The sequence below is a fragment of the Orcinus orca genome, chromosome 14 (assembly GCF_937001465.1).
Source record: "Orcinus orca chromosome 14, mOrcOrc1.1, whole genome shotgun sequence".
NCBI lineage: Eukaryota > Metazoa > Chordata > Mammalia > Artiodactyla > Delphinidae > Orcinus > Orcinus orca.
Genome location: NC_064572.1, coordinates 6,402,195 through 6,426,664, shown reverse-complemented (window position 1 = coordinate 6,426,664; position 24,470 = coordinate 6,402,195). Strand labels below are relative to the sequence as shown.

The 24,470-nt window shown below is 40.0% G+C and overlaps 1 protein-coding gene across 1 annotated transcript in view; it reads left to right on the top strand.

The window, feature by feature from the left end:
- Window positions 1-24,470, top strand: part of FMN2 (formin 2) — a 315,362-nt gene that overhangs the window by 83,842 nt on the left and 207,050 nt on the right. Inside the window, exons 3-4 of the mRNA XM_049696985.1 lie at window positions 1,846-1,993; window positions 9,348-9,403. Coding sequence (XP_049552942.1) covers window positions 1,846-1,993; window positions 9,348-9,403 — 204 coding nt within the window. The remainder of the gene's footprint in view (window positions 1-1,845; window positions 1,994-9,347; window positions 9,404-24,470) is intronic.

Genomic DNA, 24,470 nt, shown 5'->3' with positions numbered 1-24,470 from the left:
TTACCAATGAGAGCTCATTTCTAATATCATGCTAATTAAACCACTCATTTTGCCAATGAAAAGCTACTTTTTTTTTAACTAAAGTATTGTTGATTTACAGTGTTGTGCCCATCTCTGCTGTACAGCAATGTGAGTCAGTTATACACATATAGACATTTTTTTATATTAGTTTCCATTATAGTTTATCACAGGATATTCAGTATAGTTCCCTGTGCTATACAGTAGGACCTTGTTGTTTATCCATTCTAAATGTAATAGTTTGCATCTACCAACCCCAAACTCCCAATCCATCCCTCACCCACTCCCCTCCCCCTTGGCAACCACAAGTGTGTTCTCTTTGTCTGTAAGTCTGTTTCTGTTTCATAGATAAGTTCATTTAGATTTAGATTCCACATATAAGTGATATATGATATTTGTCTTTATCTTTCTCACTTTCTTCACTTAGTATGATAATCTCTAGGTCTGTCCTTGTTGCTGCAAATGGCATTATTTCGTTGCTTTTTATGGCTGAGTAATATTCCATTGTATATATGTACCACATCTTCTTTATCCATTCATCCGTTGATGGACATTTAGGTTGTTTCCATGATTTGGCTATTGTCAACAGTGCTGGAAAAGCTACTTTTAATATTCAGTAGGCCAAATAGCAAAGTCTCTGGTGTCAGTCAAGGTATGAATACTTGAAAGATGTGACTGGCTGAAATGCTGGCCAGGTCTGCATCGGGACCCTTCCAATTCAATACCACTGACCCAGGAATCTGAGTTCTCAGTTAGGGCCAGTGACTGTCCCTAAAGGTGAAGTTTAAACTAAATGATCTATACATTGTATTTTACTGTTGACACTGAAGAATATGTTATGAAGTTCTTAAATTAACTTGTTAAACAAATTACAGAAATATCAGTGCCTCTCCATCCATTCACTCAAGTTCACAATTTCAGCATGGTGGTTACAGCATGTTTTTTGTTATTCTCTCGGCTTTACTTTTTATGTTGATCAAAAGGTTTAGGGAAATATATCTGTAAGGAAGGAAGACGTCACGAAGAGAACCCAGGGCTTGTGTACATTGCGAGCCTGCGTCCTGAAGCAGCTGTGACCCTGAAATCCTAGCGGGCAGTTTCGCAAGGTGTTCATGGGCCTTGGTGTGGCGTCTTTTGTGAGGTTCCCACTTGGCTTCCTGGCACGAGGTGTAGTTATGAGCCTGCTTCTCATTCTGTCTGGATTCTGTTGGTCTGCAGCTGGGAAGAGCTTTCTTTGCCAGATCCCTGCCCAGTTCTTTTTTTCTTGGCAGGTTCATTTACCTTTTTTTTTTCATAGTTTGTCTCCCAAACAGTCCCCAACCTGGAACCATGATAATCAGTTTCCTGGGCTTCCTACTCTTGAAGGTGAGGAAGCTGTTATGGTCCTTCATGCCCAGCACTGCCTGTTCTCTGACCTTGCCACAAGTGTTTAAACAGATTTCAAAGGGACATCGTATTCCAGTGCATTGAAGATGCCTCATCAGGGGGCTCTGTGATTGAGTGGGTTTTCTGACCTTGTAATTACATGTAGGCCCACATGGCCTCCTACCCCCAAAGACAGAGACTTAAATCTTACCGTAGAATAGAATTTGCAACAGGTATGGTTATGAAAATGAAAAGACCGTGAGAAGGAATATTTATGTGATGAATCTACACTGACTTGTATAAAATGCTGTTTAATGTTTTATGGATGTTTGCATGTATATATATGCACACCACACGTATGTTTATGATAGAAATGATGTTGCAAATATCAATCAAGAAGAATCCATTTTTTTCATAATTGAATTAAAATACCTTATTATTATTATTTTTTTTGAAATATAGCAAGATCAACTTTACACCTGGGCTGCAGTTAGTCAACCTACACACTCACTGGATTATATAGAAGGGCAGTTTCCCAGGAGAGTCCCAGCTGCTTGGCCACCGTCTAAACCTCCTGATGAAGAACACAGGCCCAAGGATGCTGACACAGGTAGGGCCCCGGGAAGAGTGAATATTCTGAAAGTAACATCGAATAACTGTGCAGTACCTACTGGGTATTGAGTCTGGGTTTCCCTTCAAGTATTTCTTAGATTATAATCTGCATATAACTCAAGCTAAATCACTGGGAAGCTTGTTAAATTGAAAATTCTTATGCCCCATCTTCAAGGCTGCTGAGTTCTGGGGAATGGGACCCTGGGTTGTCCAGTTACCACAGTGTATATAAAGTCCGAGAACCACTGCTTCGGGGTCCTGCTGTGGCCACCAACCCGGGGGAAGCTGCACACTCCGCATGGGCTGAGAGCTCGGAAAGGAACTTTCTGCCTATTGGCTTCAAAGGTGGTGGCCACCATACCTCTTTCCCCTGTCTCTTCCCTTACTGCTTTCTTTGAACTTTTCTTCGTTTTTTTCTTTGCCTTCAGAGATAACTGACAGAGGCAAAATAGAGAAACATGTTTTACTAAATCTAAATTTTAAGTAATTAAAAAAACTGTTCAGTGTTCAGATGTAATATTTTTCTAAAAAATATTTCCTTTTGGTTTTTTTTCTCTTTGTCTCTTGTGTCATCCTAAAATATTTTGTGTTATTTTTGAAGTATTTTGAAGGTAACATGAGATTAATGTCAGCTTTATATGGAGCCTGAAGCTAGGAAAGCAATTTGTATTTATTGTATTGAATTAAGAATCCTATTTTTGTAACAATGTTTTTATGGAATTTGGTTGTTTATCATTATCTAACTCATGAGCTCCCTTTAAAGCCAACAATGACCCACACTGTCAGGGACTTTATTCTAGGCTCCTGCCCAAAGGTATGCAGAGGGGCCTAGTGCTTATAACCTCTGTTTTTCTCCCAGTCCTGGAGCGATGCATTTACCTGTTTCTTCTTTGCACTGAGGCACTTAATGGGGGCCCACACCTAATGCTGCATGTCCCCCTTTCACTGTCTGATGCTTTTGAAACACTGCTTAGTGTTTACTTGGTGGACTATACTCCCTGAAATGAACCACATACAAGAGATGCAATGTAGGACATGTGTTCTGTGTAGGGCTCTGAGTTTCCTGTGGTGCAGAGAACAGTTGATCAAGGGCCAAGGTAGACCTTCAGAGACGAGGGGGTGCTGACATAATAACACATGAAAAAAACAAGCACATAAAAGCAAATTTAGTTTTAAAAGGAAAAGCATATAACTAAAATAATGATCCCATTAAATACACTATTTTATTTGTTTATGTTAAAAATTACTTACTGGTTAGGAAATAACTAGGTGTAGATATAGTAGAATCGGTCAATTTCAATGAGTTATTTTAACAGTTGTTCATATCTTGTGTTTTACATCATTGATTAGGATGATGTTTTCATTTTTTTCTTCCCTAGTGTGTCTACTTCTCTCAATTTTAACTGAAACATTTTATGTTACTGATTTTATTGTATACTGGAGGAACACTAGATGGAAAGTTAATTAGTGATCATCTGAATTTTAGTTTGGTAGGAGATGATAGTCGGAATTGATGTCAGGAAGTTTGTAACCTAGTTTTTTCTTCATCATTTGATGTAGCTTGCAAAATGCCAGAGCAGCAATTTTTAATATAACAACTTGTCTCCTTTTAAAATATGCCTTCTTGAAGAGGATGATGGAGGTAAGTAGAAAATAGTTTAATGTAGTGACTTGTTTTTCTCCAATTGATCTGTTTTAAATCCAACAGCCCAACAGCTGTTTTGTCCAAATTGTCTAATGGCCCTTCTAAACTTTTCTTGCTGTGAATCCATGGGGCATTCTCATTCTGGGGCATTCACCTTCCCTGTCGTAGGCAAGCAGTCAGTTAAGTTGTAAGAGTGAGAATGTAGATAATGTAGCAAAAACTGTGCATCGAGTCTACTGTTTTAAAAAAAAATAGGTATGAATTGTAGTCTTTGATAATGTGATTATTAAAAGTGATAAACTATTTCCAGTGCACTTGACTGTGATTGGTGCAAGGGTGTCACGGCTAAAATCACTGTTTGCAGCATCTGGTCCCTTTCAGTTTTGACTTAAAGAGCTCAATGACTTTCTTTCTTTTTGAAGAAGAAAGACTTGTGGTTCCATCTTAAAAAATTGCCAACTTGGTTTTTCTTTTTTTTCCCCTTTTGGCTCTTCTCCACACTGGTTACTACTCCACATGTCTGGCTAATTCAGATTCGTGGTGCTGCCTTTCTCGGAAAACTCACTTTTGTTTTTCCATGATCCATTTTGTGAAACGGGTTTTTCTCCACCTTCACCTATTGATGTAGAAACGGACCCTCTGCTATGTGAGTCTGAGTGCAGAGGCTGCGGTGAAGCCTCAAGGGCTGTGGATTCCTGGGAATCTTCAGCTCCCAGCCTGTTCCCTGCAGCCTGTCTACATTGCCTCCACAGTGGAGCCTGACTGTCTGAAGTCTGTAGAATGTTTCCTGGAAGGACAAGGCTGGAAGGGAAGTTGGGAAGCAATGTTTTTGCTCCAGAAGTTTGTGGCGGAAATTGTAGTAAGAAGAAAACTTTTTACTTACCTTGTTTTCTCTTTCTCTTTACTCTCTTCATTTTCCTTTACTTAATTGATACAACCCACCTCCCTGCCACAGTGGTTCTTTCTTCTAGAGCCCCGTGGCATTTTATTCATATCTCTATCATGTGGATTATTTAGATATGTAATTTTTCTGTCTCTACATATCTGTCTTCTGTGTAGACTCCTGACATTTCAAGACCTTTGGACACCTATTATATACTTAAATATTTGAGTGAAAAAATGAAGACCTTTTGTTGAAAAAGATAAAAATAAATAAAATATCTACTCAGCATATGAATGCAAGTATCTGATGGAAGGCGGTGTGCGGAAACAGCTTGAGGACCATTTTAGGGGCTCACTACCAAGCTTCAAAAGTTATTCGATAGATTTACACAAAGAGAGAATTAACTTTAGTTTTGAATGTGTGAAGAACAGGGTCAAGATGTCTAGGTGTGAACAGAGACTTGATCATTCTTGGTGTGTCTTTGGAAAATCAAGGCCCTTATCTTCCTTTAAAAATGTGAATGATCAAGAGAGTGAATGGAGGACTTATTTTAGAAAGGCAGTTCTGGACACAAAAAATCCTGGAGGAAAATATGGAAGGAGAGCTGTTAGAAACACGACAAGCTTTTTGTGTAGAAATCTTAAAATATCTGTTTACATGCTGGCTGAAAGAATGGTAACCCACCTTGGCTTCAAAAAAATGATCTGAGCAGCTTATGAATATGTGACGTGTACAAGAGGATTACAAAGGAAAACAGATTAAACTGAAAGGAATTTAGGATGGGGCAATAAAATGAGGCTAGGGTGAACTAGCATCCTGAAGTGTATTTCAGAAGGACTTGGCAGTTTTTAAAGGTAGTTGAAATTTATGCCTTGGGTTTAAGGTAGAAGGGAAGTGGAAACAAGTCTGTATCATGCCTTGTGTGTCTGTGAAATGAAAAGCAACAGTCCCAGAAGGACAACTTTGCTGTCCTCTAGTATCCAAAAGAAGGCTTTCTACTGGTTCTTAATAAAGGAGATTCTGTGGGATGAAATGCAAATAACAGCATCCTGACCCTATTTCCAGGTCTGTCCCAATGCTTTAACACATGTTCACTTGAGGTAAAGCAGAGATTCTGTAAGGGGCCGGGGGATGTTTGATGGCATTCGTCTCTCAAGGAATAAAATGCTCTAGAAGAGATCAACTGTGTCTCCTGGAAATGATTCTCCATGTTAAGTTTTATTTTGATCAGCCTGCATTTCCCCCTTATATATGCAAGCTAACGCCCATGTGTGGACAACCTTTGTTGGCAATGACGGGCAGATCCAGACTATTAAATAATCAAATATGCAGAATAGTGTTGACTCCTTTTAGGAAAATTACATGTATAACCCCATCTTCATTTGTGGAAGGACAGGGTATACCAGAAGTAAAGACATCTACCATTTGTTAGGCCACTGATCGTAAGTCATGCTATTTAAATGAAATTTAATGAATTCTCTTTCAATTAAATTGACTAGATTTGAATCAAATTGATGTATAGAATTAAAGAAGCATACTTTAGTTATTTTATATAAGTGCATTTCTCACTAAAATGTAAGTTTTTAGAGATTTCTTAGTTCATTTTTCAGAAGGCATATTTTGTATATTTAAAGGGGTGATTTGATTTACTTTCCCTTCTTACCAGAGTGTCATGTCCTGCTTATTTTTCTTGCTGTCCCCTCTACAAATGTAAAACTCATCCACATATGTTTTGTTTTATAAGTCATAGGCTTATTTGTGATGATAGAGAGATCATTTCTAGAACATATTTGGAATTGTGGGGAGTCCAGAGCTGTTTGTGAGGTAACTTTAAAAACATGGAACATTTGAAGTTTTGTCAGGAAGGTTATTTCTCCTACTTTGCTTCACAGTAATATTTTAAAACCAGTCTAGTTTCTTAATCCTTAGGGCAGGTGAGTGGAGGAGTTGGCAGTTAAGATGTGCCCTTGAGAGCTTCCCTGGGTCACTCCGAAAGCAGCCGTCCTGTTGATGAAGGGGGCTGTCTGGACTGTCTTCGGACGCGGGGCTGAGGAGGAGGGGCTCCCGAAAGCTCCAGGCCCTGCGGGGAGGATGTCGGGGTGAGGGCCCGGGGGTTCGCACAAGGGGTCGTCGCTCTGAGGATGCTGGAACCCAGTGGGCTTCTTACCTGCCTGCCCACGGGCTCCCGACTCGGCCGGTGCTCAGAGGCAGCTCACTGGGTGCAGCCCGGGCCCTGGCTTCCCTCTACGGGCAGCGCTTTTTGCGATTTTTCATGCTTCTCTTTACTCTTTCTCTTTCCCTTCCTTCTTTTTTCTCTTTCTTACTTTTATTCTCCCCTATTTTCTTTCTCCTTGACATTTATTTTTCTTTCTTCTCTTGATTATTCTCATTCATTTTCCCCTTGCTTTATAGTTATTCTATACATTTCTTTCACCTTAACATCTTGCCCCTCTAGAACTCCTGTACTACAGCTTATGATTTTGAAGAGAATATTTTGACGTATAAATTTCTCCTAGATGTCATGACACACTGATTCAAGGAAGTAAGTGTAGTGAAAGAGGTGAGGGTGGGAGAATGAACTCAATTCAGGTAGCCATTGAATTAGATAGAGAGAAACTCAAAGTTTAGGTGTAGGTGATCAAAACATTGCAATATTGATAAGTCTTTCTAGTTCATTGTTCTGGTGAGGTGTACACATTCTTTTTACCATCAGAGCCAGAAGTTTGCTTTTTTGGGCAGGTCACGAGGTCTAGGGCTATAGACAAAAGCTGGGAAACCCTGCGTGTGTCTCTAAGGGAAAGAACTATTCGTGACACCCCCAGGAGACCCTGTGGGCTCTTCCTGCACCATCTACATAGAAAGACAGGAAGAGAAAATGTTCTAGTCTGTACAAAGCCCCAGGACTTTGTCTCAAGTCTCTTGTGTTTGGGAGGATTTGGAGGTGACGAAAACCAGCAGAAAACAAAAGGCATTCAAGACTCTGGATTTGCTTTAATATTAACTGTCCTCGCTTTGATGTTAAAGCTCTTTCTTCAAAACTGGCCAACTCTGGTGTTGTGTTCAGAGTAGAAATTTGTCAGTGTAAGAGACAAACGTTTTGATTAACTTAGTGAAATGCAGTATTTGGGAAAAGGCCTGCATTGTTAATATTCTGTTGCCACAGTGACACGTGTTGGTGAGTGATTATGTCATTGCTGTTCTCAGTGATTTTGTCCTGAAAGATGTTCTCTCAGCTCAGGTGCAGGCCCAGCGCCCACTTTCCTGGGGCTCCTGCTTCGCTTCCATGGTTTCTTCATTCTTTGATCTCTCCTTTCATCTCCTCCCATAACTACTCAACACATATTTTAAACATCTGCGGTGCACCGGGCACTGTTGTGGATGCTGGGGATTCATTAAGAAAGAATCTACGAACTCTTTCTTCACAGTGTTTGACTTAGTCGAAGGGAGAGTGAAGTCGGCAAACAAGTGAATTCTGCAGGCTTTCCTTAGAGAACCCACACTGTGGAGAGAGAGAGGGAACAGGGTGCTCCCGGGAGCGGGTGGGGGCGGGGTCACAGAGTGCTCTTGGGGGCGGGTGGGGGCGGGGCCACGGGGGTGCTCCCCGGAGCGGGTGGGGGCGCTCCCCGGAGCGGGTGGGGGCGCTCCCCGGAGCGGGTGGGGGCGGGGGCAGACATTCTCGCCCTGCCCCCATTGGACATCCTGTGGCCAGAGCGGGACTGGCGTGTTACAGGGTGTCAGGAAGGCCAGTGTGGCCAGAGCCCTGTGAGCGGGTGTGGAGCCAGAGAGGTTGGGGTGTAGGCAGGTGGAAGGAGGTCCGTGGGCCCAGGTGGAGACGGTGCTTTAATCCAAGTGAAATGAGAACTTTCAATTTAGTTTAGCAATATGTTGTATGATTTAAACCACGACTGCCTTTTATTTTTTCTATGCATTGTCACACACATGTCACATACTAAAATGCTGCTGAATTGGGAAGGTCTGAAGTATCCCTCAGAGCGACAGCTGTGTGCTGTCAGGTGTCTGGTCTGCATGCCAGTCGGGAGCAGGGGGCAGCGTGAAGGTCAGGTGACAGACTCATCTTTGTCTCACCACCAGCCACTGCATCGGGGCCTCGGTTCCTCACCACAGATGCCCAGGATGGGCAAGGGGAGTCGTTCTCAGACTCCCATCCACAGAGCGCTGGGGATTCCTGGAAGCTCTCTTAGGTTTTTATGTAACTCCCGTGCTAGCTTCACTTAGAGGAAAGTATCCCCTAGCTTAGAAAACAAAAGAAAACATGGCCTTGGTTACCCCTTACGTTTTCCAGCATGAAGAATTTTCAGTCCCGTAGGTTCTCAAATGACAATTACTCATTGCCTCTTGGTGAGCACTCATTACCTCTCACTGAGAGTGGAAGGTCAGTTGTCAATAGTCAGGTAAGGCATCCAAGATCCCACCCTTCCAGACTGGGGAGTTGGCTTCTGTCACTGTACAGACTTAAGTGAATAATACGAACAGTGAATGTATTGGCAGATACTTCATGGCACAAAGTAGAAACTAGGAGTTGAGACAAATAATCATAACTGATGTGTAAAGAAGGGTGTAATTTAAAAAATACCTAATGACATGAGTGTGTCATTTTGTGTGTTACATGTACTCAAAAGCAGTCATGTCCTCATAACACGGAGGTATAACCTGGGTGTTTGGATGCTTATTATGAAAGGTAGCCTGGGTGTTTTGGTGCTTATTATGGTTGAAGGTATATTACAGTTAGTTTCATTTTGTGATCAGAGAAATGGGAAAATTTGCTCTTTAACATATTGCCTGTCTTCTTCCTTTTCAACCCAGAGTCTCAATCTGCTGTTTTAGAAACTCCGAAAAAATATTCAGATGCTGCTCAGCAGGTAAGATTTAATTAGGATGTCAGCTCCCTTTCCTCTCTTATTTGCCTCTGCTTTATCTTTCCATCTGCCCAGCCAGCTAGGTGGCCATGTTTCTCAGCCTGCAGGGGACTCCAGTCAGGTGGGAGGGGGTTTTCTTTCATTCAGACTTTGTGAAGGAAATCAGCCTGGAAGTGGCACTGGGCACAAACTCCTCAGCATCCATGTTGTTCCATGTCCTGCCGGAGAGCTGGGCCCACAAGTGCTGGCTCCATCAGGAAACAGCGGCTGCTCAGGTGTTGTATAGAGATGGGCCTGGTTGCACTAAGAGTCACGTGGATATGATTTTTTATAAGATGTGCCAGGGCTTTTCTAAAACCAAATAATATTCTTAAGTTGCTTTGGTGGATGAAACATTAGTTAGTGTCTGTTTAATTTCCACAGAAACTTTCTTATTCTGTTACTAAAGAAGCCACATTTTATGCCTTTTTTTCTTGCACCAAAATGCACTTCCTGTAAAAATAGGAAACACTTATATGAAATAGTAATTGTGGTTAGCAATTGCTTTTTTGGTTATAAAACCATTTTTAAAATTTATTTATACATTCTCCTAACTCTACCTTTGAAAATAACTTAGTGTTAGAAATTACCACCAAGAAGTGTGTTTTCTGGAGTGGGGTCTGAGTAGAAAATGAGACGGCTGCTTCCTGAGTTTCAGGCCCAGGTCAGTTTCTGGTCAGTTTGTGACAACATACTCAGGCTATCTGGGACATAGTGTTCTTCTCTGTAAAATCAAAGAATCTGTTGATTTTTGAGAACTTTTCCAAGTATAAAATGACTTCCTTTTTTAAAAGAAGCAGCCCTGCATCATACATGAAAGTTTATTCCTCCTGGAGGATAAATAAGGATATAAATTGGTTGAGAACTTCGTTTTATAAATTATCTGGTGCTTTTCAGAAATATAGCTATTCTGTTCACTTTCATAAGAGTAAAGATGCTCTTAAGGATAATGTCATAAAACAGGTTTTCCCAGCTTCTTTTTTTTTTTTTTAAGAGCAGAGACTTCCATCAGGCTGGGGCACTTGAAGAGCCCTGGTGGACTGAGCTGGTAGTTCATTAACTGTCATGATTAGCCAGTAGTGAATACAATGAAGAAAAACGAAAAGAGGTTAAGAGAAATAAAGTGAGAAATAATTAAGAAAAACAGTGCCCTCAAAATATCTTCTCATTATTTTTGCAATGCTTTTTTTGGCATGACTAAGCTGTGATCTGGGATAATATGTTAGATCTTTCTAGTTCTTATTTCCAGGACGTATATTACTGAATTCTCTGTTATATTGATAATGCCAAAGAAAACCTGGACAAAAAGTATTCTATACTATCAACGGTGACCAAACACCAACAACATTACTTTGTGTATTAAGATTCCAGCTGGAATAATTCAAGGCAGATATTCATGTGTGTAAAATTATAGTGATTTTCTATGTTTCATGAGCTCTGAACCAATAATAAGCAGAAAACCTGATGAACTGGGTGATTTTAAAACACCTGATGTTACAGCTTGGAAACTCACAGGGGAAATAGATTGATTTAAATTTCACACCTTCTCATTTCCTTGTTGCCAGTGAAGTGTCTAGAAGCTAGAAAATATAATAAATTAATTTGGTGGTAAGATTGTTGGGAAGCAGTTGAAGCCTAGCCCTCAGTAATGACATCATGTACTCTTGGAATCGGTGACTCTTTATCATAAGTTTACTTAGGGACTGGTTCGTTTTTGAGATGATGTGTGTCTCTTTCATAAGAGCCTAAAGTAACCACCATAAAAGGGATTCAGGAAACTAGAATTAATTACCTATGTACTGTACACCTGTTCTTTTACTGCATTATCTTATGTGATTCTTATAATAACCCTTTAAAGTAACTATTATAATTCATATTTAACTGATAAGAAAATGATGTTTATAGGAGTTAACTTGCTTCAGACCAAAAATTGATAAAGGGTAAGAGCCATGGTATGAACGTAGGTCTGTTTGACTTTATACCTCCTGTTCTCTCCACTATGACAAAAATTAGACTTTTGCATGTGTAATCAAACTGCAGCTGTTTAATACCATCTCATGCCAAAATCATCAAATGGATGAGGTGAGAAGTTTATTTTAAGTTATTCTATTGTATTTATACCATTTATAAGAGACTGATGTCAAGATATGTTTTAGAGGCATAGATTGAAGCTGATTAGGTCACAGACACATGTTTAACTCTGCTAAATTGTGTCGATTTTACTAACTTTAGTGCTTCACTGCTCTTTAAAAAAAAAGTACAGTTCTGTTTTTTACATAGAGCGCCTTGCCTCTTAGTTACTAGAGAGCAGTCTGTCTGTGAGCTTCCCCTGCAGAGGAAGTGGGGGGCTTCCTGTGGGTTTGCTGTGTGACTGATGAAAGCTATGCACGCAGAGAGTGGGGCCCTCCACAGAGGTGAAGTGCATCCTGTGCTCTCGGTTTTCTTTAGGTGTGCATCCAGGCACCTGTTCTCTCCATCCAAGCACGCTGGAATTTACGGAATTGGTTCTGTCTTTTGCTCTCTCCCTGTAATTAATAATTCTGAGAGCTCCATATCCCTAGACAAAACACATGATTCCTAAAGCCTTTTCTCAGCTGGAAGGAGTGGAAGGTGCGGGGATCCTCTGCATCTGTGGAGGGAGACGTGTGGCCACCCCTGAGTGTTGTCACCCATGGTCTCGTGGGATCAGGAAGTTGTAAAACAAAACTGCTTTCTTTAGACCTCACTTACTGATTAATTTCAAGTAATATGCTCTGAAATCTGCTGTATCTAAATAATTATTTCATAAAGCAAAACAGAACTGTCTCAATTCTGTTTTTTATTCTTTGGCATTTGAAATACTATTTAAACTGTAAATCCTTTTGTATTCTACAATATATAAATAGCCAAATGTCAATTACATTCTCTAGAAACATTTACTCCTATGTTAAATATTAATATATGTTAGCTAAAGTGGTTACCACCCAGTTTTAAACTAATTTTTAAATTATATAAATAATTTTAAGTTAATAATAATAATTTTGAAATTATATATAAAATGTGTGCTTCAAAGTATTTTCCTAAAATTCTCAACATCTTTCCGATGTAAATGGACTAGTTGAAAGGTAAAGAGAATAGAATTTGATCTTTGAAAACTCTAGCTTGGGGTAGGAATTGGTACATCAAAGCAATTGAAAGTTGGGTCTTCCTACACTTTACGGTATGGATTAATTGAAAACAACCACGTCTATTACAAAGTGTTGGATAATGAAAATAAATTAACCAAGATCAAAACTTTCTTACCACATATGTTGTATGCAACTAAATTCTCAAAAGTCAGAAAAATGTGTATGATTTGAGGTGAGTGGCAAAATCCTATTTCAGTCCAGTTTTAACCTCCTTCGAAATTGGCTTAATTCTCTTCACCCAGGATCCTGCTCTGATCAGTCCTCCCCAGTCCTCTCAGTGCCTAATTGGGTTACAAACTTAATTGAGGAATTGAGTATTCTTTTCTATTGGTTCTCCTTGTAGAGTATCTTTTCTAATGCTCTTTATACAATGACCACTCACTACAATTTATTGCTTGTTTCAGAAACATGTTTATTTAGGAGCGAATCATGGAATGTGTATGAACGAGGTGGGGTGGCCTGGTTGATGGCACTTGAGGGTTACTCACCTGTGTCTTGACAGAGGCAAGTTCAGAGAGTGAAACAGAATTGGTCAGATCAAAAGAAAGATGTGGGGAACGTAGTTCTGAAGGAATAGTGATGGAGACACAGAAACAAGGCACTTGAATTGCATGAGAATGTATTAGACATATCAAAGGTTAGGGGAAAATCGTATGTTCCTACTGAACTCTAAGGCAAAAAGTGACATTCATTCACATGTTAATTATAAATCCAGCACACACAATTTCCAAGAGGAGTGAGCAACTAAAATATAGACCAGAGAGAGGCAGCTTCAAGATGGTGGAGGAGTGAGACATGGAGATTGCCTTCCTCTCCACAAATACATCAGAAATGCATCTACACGTGGAACAACTCCTACAGAACACCTACTGAACACTGGCAGAAGACCGCAGACCTCCCAAAAGGCAAGAAACTCCCCACTTACCTGGGTAGGGCAAAAGAAAAAAGAAAAAACAGAGACAAAAGAATAGGGACAGGACCTGCACCAGTGGGAGGGAGCTGTTAAGTAGGAAAAGTTTCCACACACTAGGAAGCCACTTCACTGGTGGAGATGGGGGGTGGCGGGGGGGGGAAGCTTTGGAGCCACAGAGGGGAGCACAGCAACAGGGGTGCAGAGGGCAAAGCGGAGAGATTCCCACACAGAGGATCAGTGCTGACCAGAACTCACCAGCCTGAGAGGCTTGTCTGCTCACCTGCTGGGCCAGGTGGTGGCTGGGAGCTGAGGCTCCAGCTTCGGAGGTAAGACCCCAGTGAGAGGACTGGGGTTGGCTGCATGAACACAGCTTGAAGGGGGCTAGTGTGCCACAGCTAGCTGGGAGGGTATCTGGGAAAAAGTTGGGATCTTCCTAAGAGGGAAGAGACCATTGTTTTGGGGTGCACAAGGAGAGGGGATTCAGAGCACCACCTAAACGAGCTCCAGAGACGGGCGTGGGAGATGAGCATGAGACACTAAGGTTGCTGCTTCAGCCATCAAGGATCCAGTGTGCAAGCACAGGTCACTATCCACACCTCCCTTGCCGGGAGCCTGTACAGTCCACCACTGCCAGGGTCCCATGATCAAGGGCCAACTTCCCTGGGAGAACACACAGCACGCCTCAGGCTGGTGCAATTATAGGGGTCCCGCTGACCTCTGCTACTCCAGGCTTGCCCCGCATTCTGTACCTCTTCCTCTCCCCTGTCTGAGTGAGCCAGAGCTACCTAATCAGCTGCAAGTTTAACCTCGTCCTGTCTGAGTGAAGAACAGATGCCTTCAGGTGGCCTACAAGCAGAGATGGGGCCAAATCCAAAGCCGAACCCCAGGAGCTGTGTGAACAAAGAAGAGAAAGGGAAATCTCTCCCAGCAGCCTCAGGAGCAGTGCATTAAATATCCACAATCAACTTGGTGTACCCTGCATCTGTGGAATACCTGAATAGACAACGAATTATCCCAAAATTGAGGCGGTGGATTTTGGGAGCAATGATATATATATTTTGTTCCTTTTTTTCTTTTTGTGAGTGTGTATGTGTATGCTTATTTGTGTGATTTTGTATGTATAGCTTTGCTTTTACCATATGTCCTAGGGTTCTGTCTTTTTTTTTTTTTTAAGTATAGTTTTTAGCAATTGTTATCATTGGTGGATTTGTTTTTTGGTTTAGTTGTTCTTTCTTTTTTATTACTTTTTAATTTTTTATACTTACTCTTTATTTTAATAACTTTATTTTATTTATTTATTTATTTTTCTTTTACTTTCTTATTGTCTCCATTTTCTTCTGTGCTGTGTGGCTGACAGGGTCTTGGTGCTCCAGCCAAGTATCAGGTCTGTGCCTCTGAGGTGGGAGAGCTGAATTCAGGACGTTGGTCCACCAGAGACCTCCTGGTTCCATGTAATATCGAAAGATGAAAAATCTCCCAGAGATCTCCATCTCAATGCTAAGACCCAGCTCCACTCAAGAACCAGCAAGCTACAGTGCTGGATACCCTATGGCAAACAACTAGCAAAACAGGAACACAACCCTACCAACTAGCAGAGAGACTGCCTGAAATCATAGTAAGTTCACAGACACTCCGAAACACACCACCAGATGTGGTCCTGCCCATGAGAAATAACAGTTCCAGCCTTATCCTCCAGAACACAGACACTAGTTCCCTCCATCAGGAAGCCTACAAAACCCACTGAAACAACCTTAGCCACTGGGGCAGACACCAAAAACAATGGGAACTACGGACCTGCAGCCTGCAAAAAAGGAGACCCCAAACACAGTAAGTTAAGCAAAATTAGAAGACAAAGAAACAAACAGCAGATGAAGGAGCAAGGTAAAAACCCACCAGACCTAACAAATGAAGAGGAAATAGGCAGTATACCTGAAAAAGAATTCAAAGTAATGATAGTAAAGATGATCCAAAATGTTAGAAATAGAATGGAGAATATACAAGAAATGTATAAGAAAGACCTAGAAGAACTAAAGAGCAAATAAACACTGATGGACAACACAATAAATAAAATTAAATATTCTCTAGAAGGAATCAATACCAGAATAACTGGGGCAGAAGAACGGATAAGTGACCTGGAAGATAAAATAGTGGAAATAACTACTGGAGAACAGAATAAAGAAAAAAGACTGAAAAGAATTGAGGACAGTCTCAGAGACCTCTGGGACAATATTAAATGCACCAACATTTGAAGTATAGGGGTCCCAGGAGAAGAAGAGAAAAAGAAAGGGATTGAGAATATATTTGAAGGGATTATAGTTGAAATCTTCACTAATATGGGAAAAGAAATTGTCAAGTCCATTACGCGCAGAGAGTCCCACAGAATAAATCCAAGGAGACACACACAAAGACACATATTAATCAAAGTATCAAAAATTAAATACAAAGAAAAAATATTAAAAGCAGCAAGGGAAAACCAACAAATAACCTACAAGGGAATCCCATAAGGTTAACAGTTGATCTTTCAGCAGCAACTCTGCAAGCCAGAAGGGAGTGGCAGGACATATTTAAAGTGATGAAGGAAAAACCTACAACCAAGATTACTCTGCCAAGCAAGGATCTCATTCAAATTCAACAGAGAAAATAAAACCTTTACAGAGAAGCAAAAGCTAAGAGATTTCAACACCACCAAAGCAGCTTTGCCGCAAATGCTAAAGGAACTTCTTTAGCAGGAAACACAAGAGAAGAAAAAAACCTACAATAGCAAACCCAAAACGATTAAGAAAATGGTAATAGGAACACATATTGATAACTGCCTTAAATGTAAATGGATTGAATGCTCCAACCAAAAGACGTACACTGGCTAAATGGATAGAAAAACAAGACCCGTACGTTTGCTGTCTACAAGAGACACACTTCAGACCTAGGGACACATACAGACTGAAAGTGAGGGGATGGAAAAAGATATTCCATGCAAATGGAAATCCAAAGAAAGCAGGAGTAGCAATTCTCATATCATATAAAATAGACTTAAAGCCTATTACAGCAAACAAAGAAGGACACTACATAATGATCAAGGGATCAATCCAAGAAGAAGATATAACAATTGTGAATATTTATGCACCCAACGTAGGAGCACCTCAATACATAAGGCAAATGCTAATAGCCATAAAAGGGGAAATCGACAGTAACACAATCATAGTACGGGACTTTAACACCCCACTTTCACCAATGGACAGATCATCCAAAATGAAAGTAAATAAGGAAACACGAGCTTTAAATGATACATTAAACAAGATGGACAATTAATATTTATAGGACATTCCATCCAAAACCAACAGAATACACATTCTTCTCAAGTGCTCATGGAACATTCTCCAGGATAGATCATATCTTGGGTCACAAATCAAGCCTTGGTAAATTTAAGAAAATTGAAAGCATATCAAGTATGTTTTCTGACCACAATGCTATGAGGCTAGATATCAGTTACAGGAAATATCTGTAAAAAATACACACACATGGAGGCTAAAATCTACACTACTTAATAACCAAGAGATCACTGAAGAAATCAAAAAGAAGTCAAAAAATACCTAGAAACAAATGACAATGAAAACACGACGACCCAAAACCTATGGGATGCAGCAAATGCAGTTCTAAGAGGGAAATTATGGCAATACAATCCTCCCACAAGAAACAAGAAACATCTCAAATAAAGAACCTAAACTTATACCCAAAGCAATTAGAGAACGAAGAACAAAAAACCCCAAAGTTAGCAGAAGGAAAGAAATCATAAGGATCAGATCTGAAATAAATGAAAAAGAAATGAAGCAAAACAATAGCAAAGATCAATAAAACTAAAAGGTGGTTTTTGAGAAGATAAACAAAATTGATAAACCATTAGCCAGACTCATCAAGGAAAAAAGGGAGAAGACTCAAATCAATAGAATTAGAAATGAAAAAGGAGAAGTAACAACTGACACTGCAGAAATAAAAAAGATCATGAGAGATTACTACAAGCAACTATATGTCAATAAAATGGACAACCTGGAAGAAATGGACAAATTCTTAGAAAAGCACAACCTTCTAAGACCAAACCAGCAAGAAATAGAAAATATAAACAGACCAATCACAAGCACTGAAATTGAAATGGTGATTAAAAATCTTCCAACAAACAAAAGCCCAGGAGCAGATGGCTTCACAGGTGAATTGTATCAAACATTTAGAGTAGAGCTAACACCTATCCTTCTCAAATTCTTCCAAAATATAGCAGAGGGAGGAACACTCCCAAACTTATTCTACAAGGCCACCATCACCCTGATACCAAAACCAGATAAAGTGTCACAAAGAAAGAAAACTACAGGCCAATATCACTGATGAACGTAGATGCAAATATCCTCAACAAAATACTAGCAAACAGAAAAGGATCATACAGCATGATCAAGTGTGGTTTATCCCAAGAATGCAAGGATTGTTCAATATAAACAAATCAATCAATGTGATACACCATATTAACAAATTGAAGGAGAAAATCCTTATGATCATCTCAATAGATCCAGAAAAAGCTTTTGACAAAATTCAACACCCATTTATGACAAAAACCCTGCAGAAAGTAGGCATAGTGGTAACTTACCGCAACATAATAAAGGCCATATATGACAGACCCACAGCCACCATCATTCTCAGTAGTGAAGAACTGAAACCATTTCCTCTAACATCACGAACAAGACAAGGTTGTCCACTCTCACCACTGTTATTCAATATAGTTTTGGAAGTTTTACCCACAGCAGTCACAGAAGAAAAAGAAATAAAAGGAATCCAAAATGGAAGAGAAGAAGTAAAGCTGACACTGTTTGCAGAAAACATGATACTATACATAGAGAATGCTAAAGACGCTACCAGAGAACTACTAGAGCTAAGCAATGAATTTGGTAAAGTAGCAGGTTACAAAATTAATGCACACAAATCTCTTGCATTCCTATACACTAATGATGAAAAATCTGAAAGAAATTAAGGAAACACTCCCATTACAACAAAAAGAATAAAATACCTAGGAATAAACCTACCCAAGGAGACAAAAGACCTGTATGTTGAAAAGTATAAGACACTGATGAAAGAAATTAAAGATGATACAAACAGATGGAGAGATATACCACGTTCTTGGATTGGAAGAATCAACATTGTGAAAATGACTATACTACCCAAAGCAATCTACAGATTCAGTGCAATCCCTATCAAACTACCAATGGCATTTTTCACAGAACTTGAACTAAAGCATTTCACTCTATGTATGGAAACACAAAAGACCCCGAATAGCCAAAGCAACCTTGAGAAAGAAAAACGGAACTGGAGGAATAAGACTCCCAGACTTCAGAGTATACTACAAAGCTATAGTAATCAAGACAGTATGGTACTGGCACAAAAACAGAAATATAGATCAGTGGAACAGGATAGAAAGCCCAGAGATTAACCCACTCTCATATGGTCACCTTATTTTTGATAAAAGAGGCAAGAATGTACAATGGAGAAAAGACAGCCTCTTCAATAAGTGGTGCTGGGAAAACTGGGCAGCTACATGGAAAAGAATGAAATTATATCAGTCCCTAACACTGTACACAAAAATAAACTCAAAATGGATTAAAGACCTAAATGTAAGGCCAGACACTATAAAACTCTTAGGAGAAAACGTAGGCAGAACACTCTATGACATAAATCACAGTAAGATCCTTTTTGACCCACCTCCTAGAGAAATGGAAATAAAACCAAAAATTAAACAACTGAGATCTAATGACATTTAGAAGCTTTTGCACAGCAAAGGAAGCTGTAAGATGAAAAGACAACCCTCAGAATGGGAGAAAATATTTGCAAATTAAGCAACTGACAAAGGGTTAATCTCCAAAATTTACAAGCAGCTCATGCAGCTCAATATGAAAAAAACAAACAACTCAATCCAAAAATGGGAAGAAGACCTAAATAGACATTTCTCCAAAGAAGATATACAGGTTGCCAACAAACACATGAAAGAAAGCTCAACATCACTAATCATTACAGAAATGCAAATCAAAACTACAGTGAGGTATCACCTCACAGCAGTCAGAATGGCCATCATCAAAGAATCTACAAACAATAAATGCTGGAGAGGGTATGGAGAAAAGGGAACCCTCTTGCACTGTTGGTGGTAATGTAAATTGATACAGCTGCTATGGAGAACAGTATGGAGGTTCCTTAAAAAATTAAAAATAGAACTACCATATGACCCAGCAATTCCACTACTGGGCATATACCCTGCGAAAACCATATTTCAAAAAGAGTCATATACCACAATGTTCATTGCAGCTCTTTTTACAATAGCCAGGACATGGAAGCAACCTAAGTGTCCATTGAGAGATGAATGGATAAAGAAGGTGTGGCACCTATATACAATGGTATATTACTCAGCCATGAAAAGAAACGACTTTGAGTTATTTGTTGTGAGGTGCTTGGACTTAGAGACTGTCACACAGAGTGAAGTAAGTCAGAAAGAGAAAAATAAATAGTGTACGTGAACATATATATATGGAATCTAAAAAAAAATGGTTCTGAAGAACCTAGGGGCAGAACAGGCATAAAGACGCAGATGTAGAGAATGGACTTGACAGGGGGAACTGGAAGGGTAAGCTGGGACGAAATGAGAGAGTGGCATGGACTTATATATACTACCAAATGTAAAATAGGTAGTGGGAAGCAGCTGCATCACACAGGCAGACGAGCTCCATGCTTTGTAACCACCTAGAGGGGTGCCATAGGGATGGTGGGAGGGAGACGCAAGAGGAAGGAGATATGGGGATATGTGTATATGTATAGCTGATTCGCTTTGTAATAAAGCAGAAACTTACACACCATTGTGGAGCAATTATACTCCAATAAAGATGTTAAAAAAGAAAAAAAGAAGGAAGGGACTAAATCTCTATGTCTTCTTTTTTATACCCAGTGCCTAGGTTAATATGTGTAGAAGGAATAAATAATAATGCCTGTTAACTTAAAAAAAAAAATATATATATATATACCAGAGTAAGAAAAAGACGGATTAAAGGGGATGAGGAAAGACGTGGTTGCAGTCCAAAATTATGGGTTAGTATTGCTTGAAGTTTGCCTCAGACTCTGAACCTTCTTATGTGCCATGAAAAACACTTTGGCGCAGGGACGGGGTCCTAGTCTGGAAGAGGTGAGACACAGTGAAGTGCCTGTGGCACCGAGTTGGAAAATTGTGACATTTTAGCAAGGTGTTCACCATGATGCATTATGGGGAAGACAGGGATTTTCTGGAAAATACATTTTCATTTTATGGAAACTCCACCTAGCTGAGAGGACAAAAAATAGACATTTTAATTTTAGAAATAAAGAAAAAAGATAAATTGGTTTGTCAGTTTTAAGAGTGAAAACCATCAGGCATCTGGAAAGCAGTTACAGTTTGTGGTGAGAATGTCAGAAAAGCATTAGAGGTCACACATTGTTTTTGCTTTTCTCTGGGGCAGTAGGACTTGCAGGTGAAATCAAGTTGTGTCTTTGTTCTACTGAGCTTTAGCGGGTGTAAAATCCCTTTGTGCTGGGCAACATGGTTGATGACCTGTGGAGAAGGGCAAACAGTTCAAGCAGCTGCTCTAAAGCAGCGGTACCCAACCTTTTTTGGCACCAGAGACTGGTTTCGTGGAATACAGTTTTTCCACGGACGGGGTGGTGGTGTTTAGGCAGTAATGTGAGTGATGGGGAGCAATGGGGAGCGGCAGATGAAGCTTTGCTCATTCTCCAACCGCTCACCTCCTGCCGTATGACCCGGTTCCTAACAGACTGCAGACTGGTACCGGTCCACATCCTGGGGGTTGGGGACACCTGCTCTAAAGGGATAGCTGAGCTGGTAAAAGTTCATAGCTTATAAAGGATGCTTCTTGGACGTGTGCTGACATGCCGTGTGCAAGGTAGTTGTGGTAGGTATTGAAGGAAATACAAAGAATTGTACGGTCTTGGGCCCTTCCATATATATAAAATGATCTGCAAGCTGTAATATGATTTGGCCAAGGTATTTAGTGTATGTTGTATTACAGAATTTAAAAAATGGAACATTTTTGAGAACTTATAATTAAAGACAGCTTCTTAGGAAGGGAGAAATTTAGAGCATGTCCTCAAAGTGATCATTTTTGGACAGAGGAAGGGAGGAGAGAGAGCATTTCAGATGGAGGAGAGATTGAAGATCCAGATGTAGAAATGAGCATGCATCGCAATGGGAGGATATGGCAGGCGTGGGAGTCCTGGTGACGTGAGGGGTCGCACCCTCCATCCCTCCAGGCTCGCCGCAGCCCTGTTGGGTCCCTGCAGTGGTCTCCCAGCTGGTCTAGTCACCCCAGTCTCAGTCCCTTCTGATCTGCCCTCCACAGCCCTCCAGAGCTGTCCTTAGAGGAGCCAAATGTACTCATGTCTGCTGTCGCTCATGGCTTTTGAGAGAAGATTCAGACCCCTAGGTGACATGCAAGGCTTTCCCTTGCCATCCTCTGCTTTTAACCTCATCACGCACTATTTCCTACATGTCTGGTTTCTTACAGCCTTAAAATGACACCCTTGTTTTCTAGGCATTAGCATCTTTCATAACTGTTTTTGATATCTTTTCCTTCTCACTCCTACTGCCACCTTTTAATTCACTGAATTCCTATATCTTAGTCTAAACTCATGTCAAACTTCACTCCCTCTGAGACACGTCCCCAGAGAGGCCTCCATCTAGAGACCCCTTTTGATACCTCTGCTCTGGGACCTTATACTTACCCTGCTTTTCCATAATTATTGTGTTACACATGTCTTATAGACAGCTGACCTCCTTAAAGCTAAGACTCCCCCTATTCTACTTGTCCCTCCAATATCTAACATAGCACCTGACATTTTTGGGCAGATCAGAAAATGTTTGATGAATGAAGAAATATATCAGGGACCACACTTACTAGAGCAGAGGTGCTGGTTGGGGAGTCATAGAAATCCTGCTTCTGTTCACCCCATGGTGACTGAGGATTGGCTTTGGACCAGTTTTCCTGGGCACAACTCCCAGCTACCCCACTGTTACCCGAGGAACCTTAGCAACGTATTATGTTCTCCATACCTTAATTTCCTCTTCTACAAAATGGGGATAATGATAACTCTGGTCTCATAGGGTTTTGTGAGATTTAAATGCACTGATTTTTATAAAGTGCTTAGAAGAGCTCCTGGCACATAGTAGGGTACTTCAAATGTTAGCTGTTGCCTCGTCATTATTGTCGCTATGTTTGGGCAATACTCTGGCTTCCAAAGTCGCTGTCATGGTGTAGTGTTGATCCTCATTATTTATAGATTCTGTATTTGCAAACCTGACAACCAGCTAGAATTTATTTGCAGCGCCCAGATCACTGCTTGCAGGGCTTTCCCTTCATTTGCAGGCACGTGCATACACCCCTGAGCCACACCACCAGACTTGCTGTGAGCTCTGTTCTTTAGAAGTTTAATGACCTTAGAGGCTAGTTGTGTGTTGGTGCAGAGGGTGGTTAGAAGGTGAGACATTTATCCATGGATCATCACTGAAGGGAAACTGCAATGAGACTGTTTTTCTTCCTTGCACTAATTGGGAGAGTTGAGGAATATTTTGCTTTAGAGTTAGTGCAGGACCTTGCTGCAACTCAGGTAACGAGAGAGAGCATTCAGAAGATGTGAGGGAACCAAAAAGGTTGTTTATTTCCATTTTTTCTGACCCCTTTTCCAGACATGTTGTTTATTACTTCCACTCTTGTTATTCACTAATGATGGTGACTGTACCTTCCCATCAATGAGATGATCAATCAGTGCTATAGACATCAGAAGTTACACTGCCAATGATGATTTCTAACTGAACTTCCCCCACCCCCGCACCCTATATTTCTCATCTATGCAATGAAGGGGTTGGAAGACACTTGTCATTTCCATTCCAGTTCAGAAATATTCCATTTTCAGTAATTCTTATCTTTTTCATTGTAAGGATTGCAGAGATGCTATTTTAGCTCTCTGTGTGACACTCTTCTTTTCCATAATATGTTCTGCTTTAAGGAGCCCAAGGTGAGTTATTTACCAGTCACCATATGTTCTGATACTTCTTTCTTGAAATTCCGTTTTCAAACTTGAAATCGATGGCACTTTACTTCTGTGCATAATATTATCAATTTAAAATCTGGGTTTCTTATAAGATTATGTACAACATGTGTTGTTTTATTATAAATCTGGAATCTCCTTGGCTTTCTCCAAAGCCATAGAATGTTTTAGAATTTAGAGCATGAGACAGAGAATTTGTAGGCTTCTGTGAAGAGTAGAATTCAAATTTTACAGATGTCTAGAGGTATGCTAACTTGCCAGTAACATGGCCTTAGAATTTAGCAGAACTTGAAAATTTGAATATTGTAGAAAATGAATTGCATATCTCATATTAACATTTATAGAATAAACTCTCACGGTGTTAACTTAGCAATAAGTGGTTTTATATTCTAGCCTCTGAAAGTATCTTGCTTACACAGTAAACATAATAAAGTTTCAAAGATGAGCAAATTAACTTTACAGGAAAAGCTTTCCTTGGACATATCTTGGCTTTCTTTTTCACAGTTTTAGACTTAATACAGTAATGTTTCTTTTTCTGGGAATCAGATAATCTTGTATTTTGAAAAATACTTTGGTGAACATACTATTTTTAATGACAACTTGTCTTTTGTGATATGTAAGTATTCAAACAATTTATAAGAACTAACCAACACCACCCACATATAAGATTATACAGAAATGGAAGAATTTTGGCTGACTTATTGTATATAATTGTTCGGCCAAAGTGGGTGGCAGACTCTACCACTTGTAACGATTTAGAGGTTTGAAGCAATATTTTAAAATATAAATAATCTGAAAATTGGTGGTATATAAAATATATTACTGTGTTGACTAAAATAGA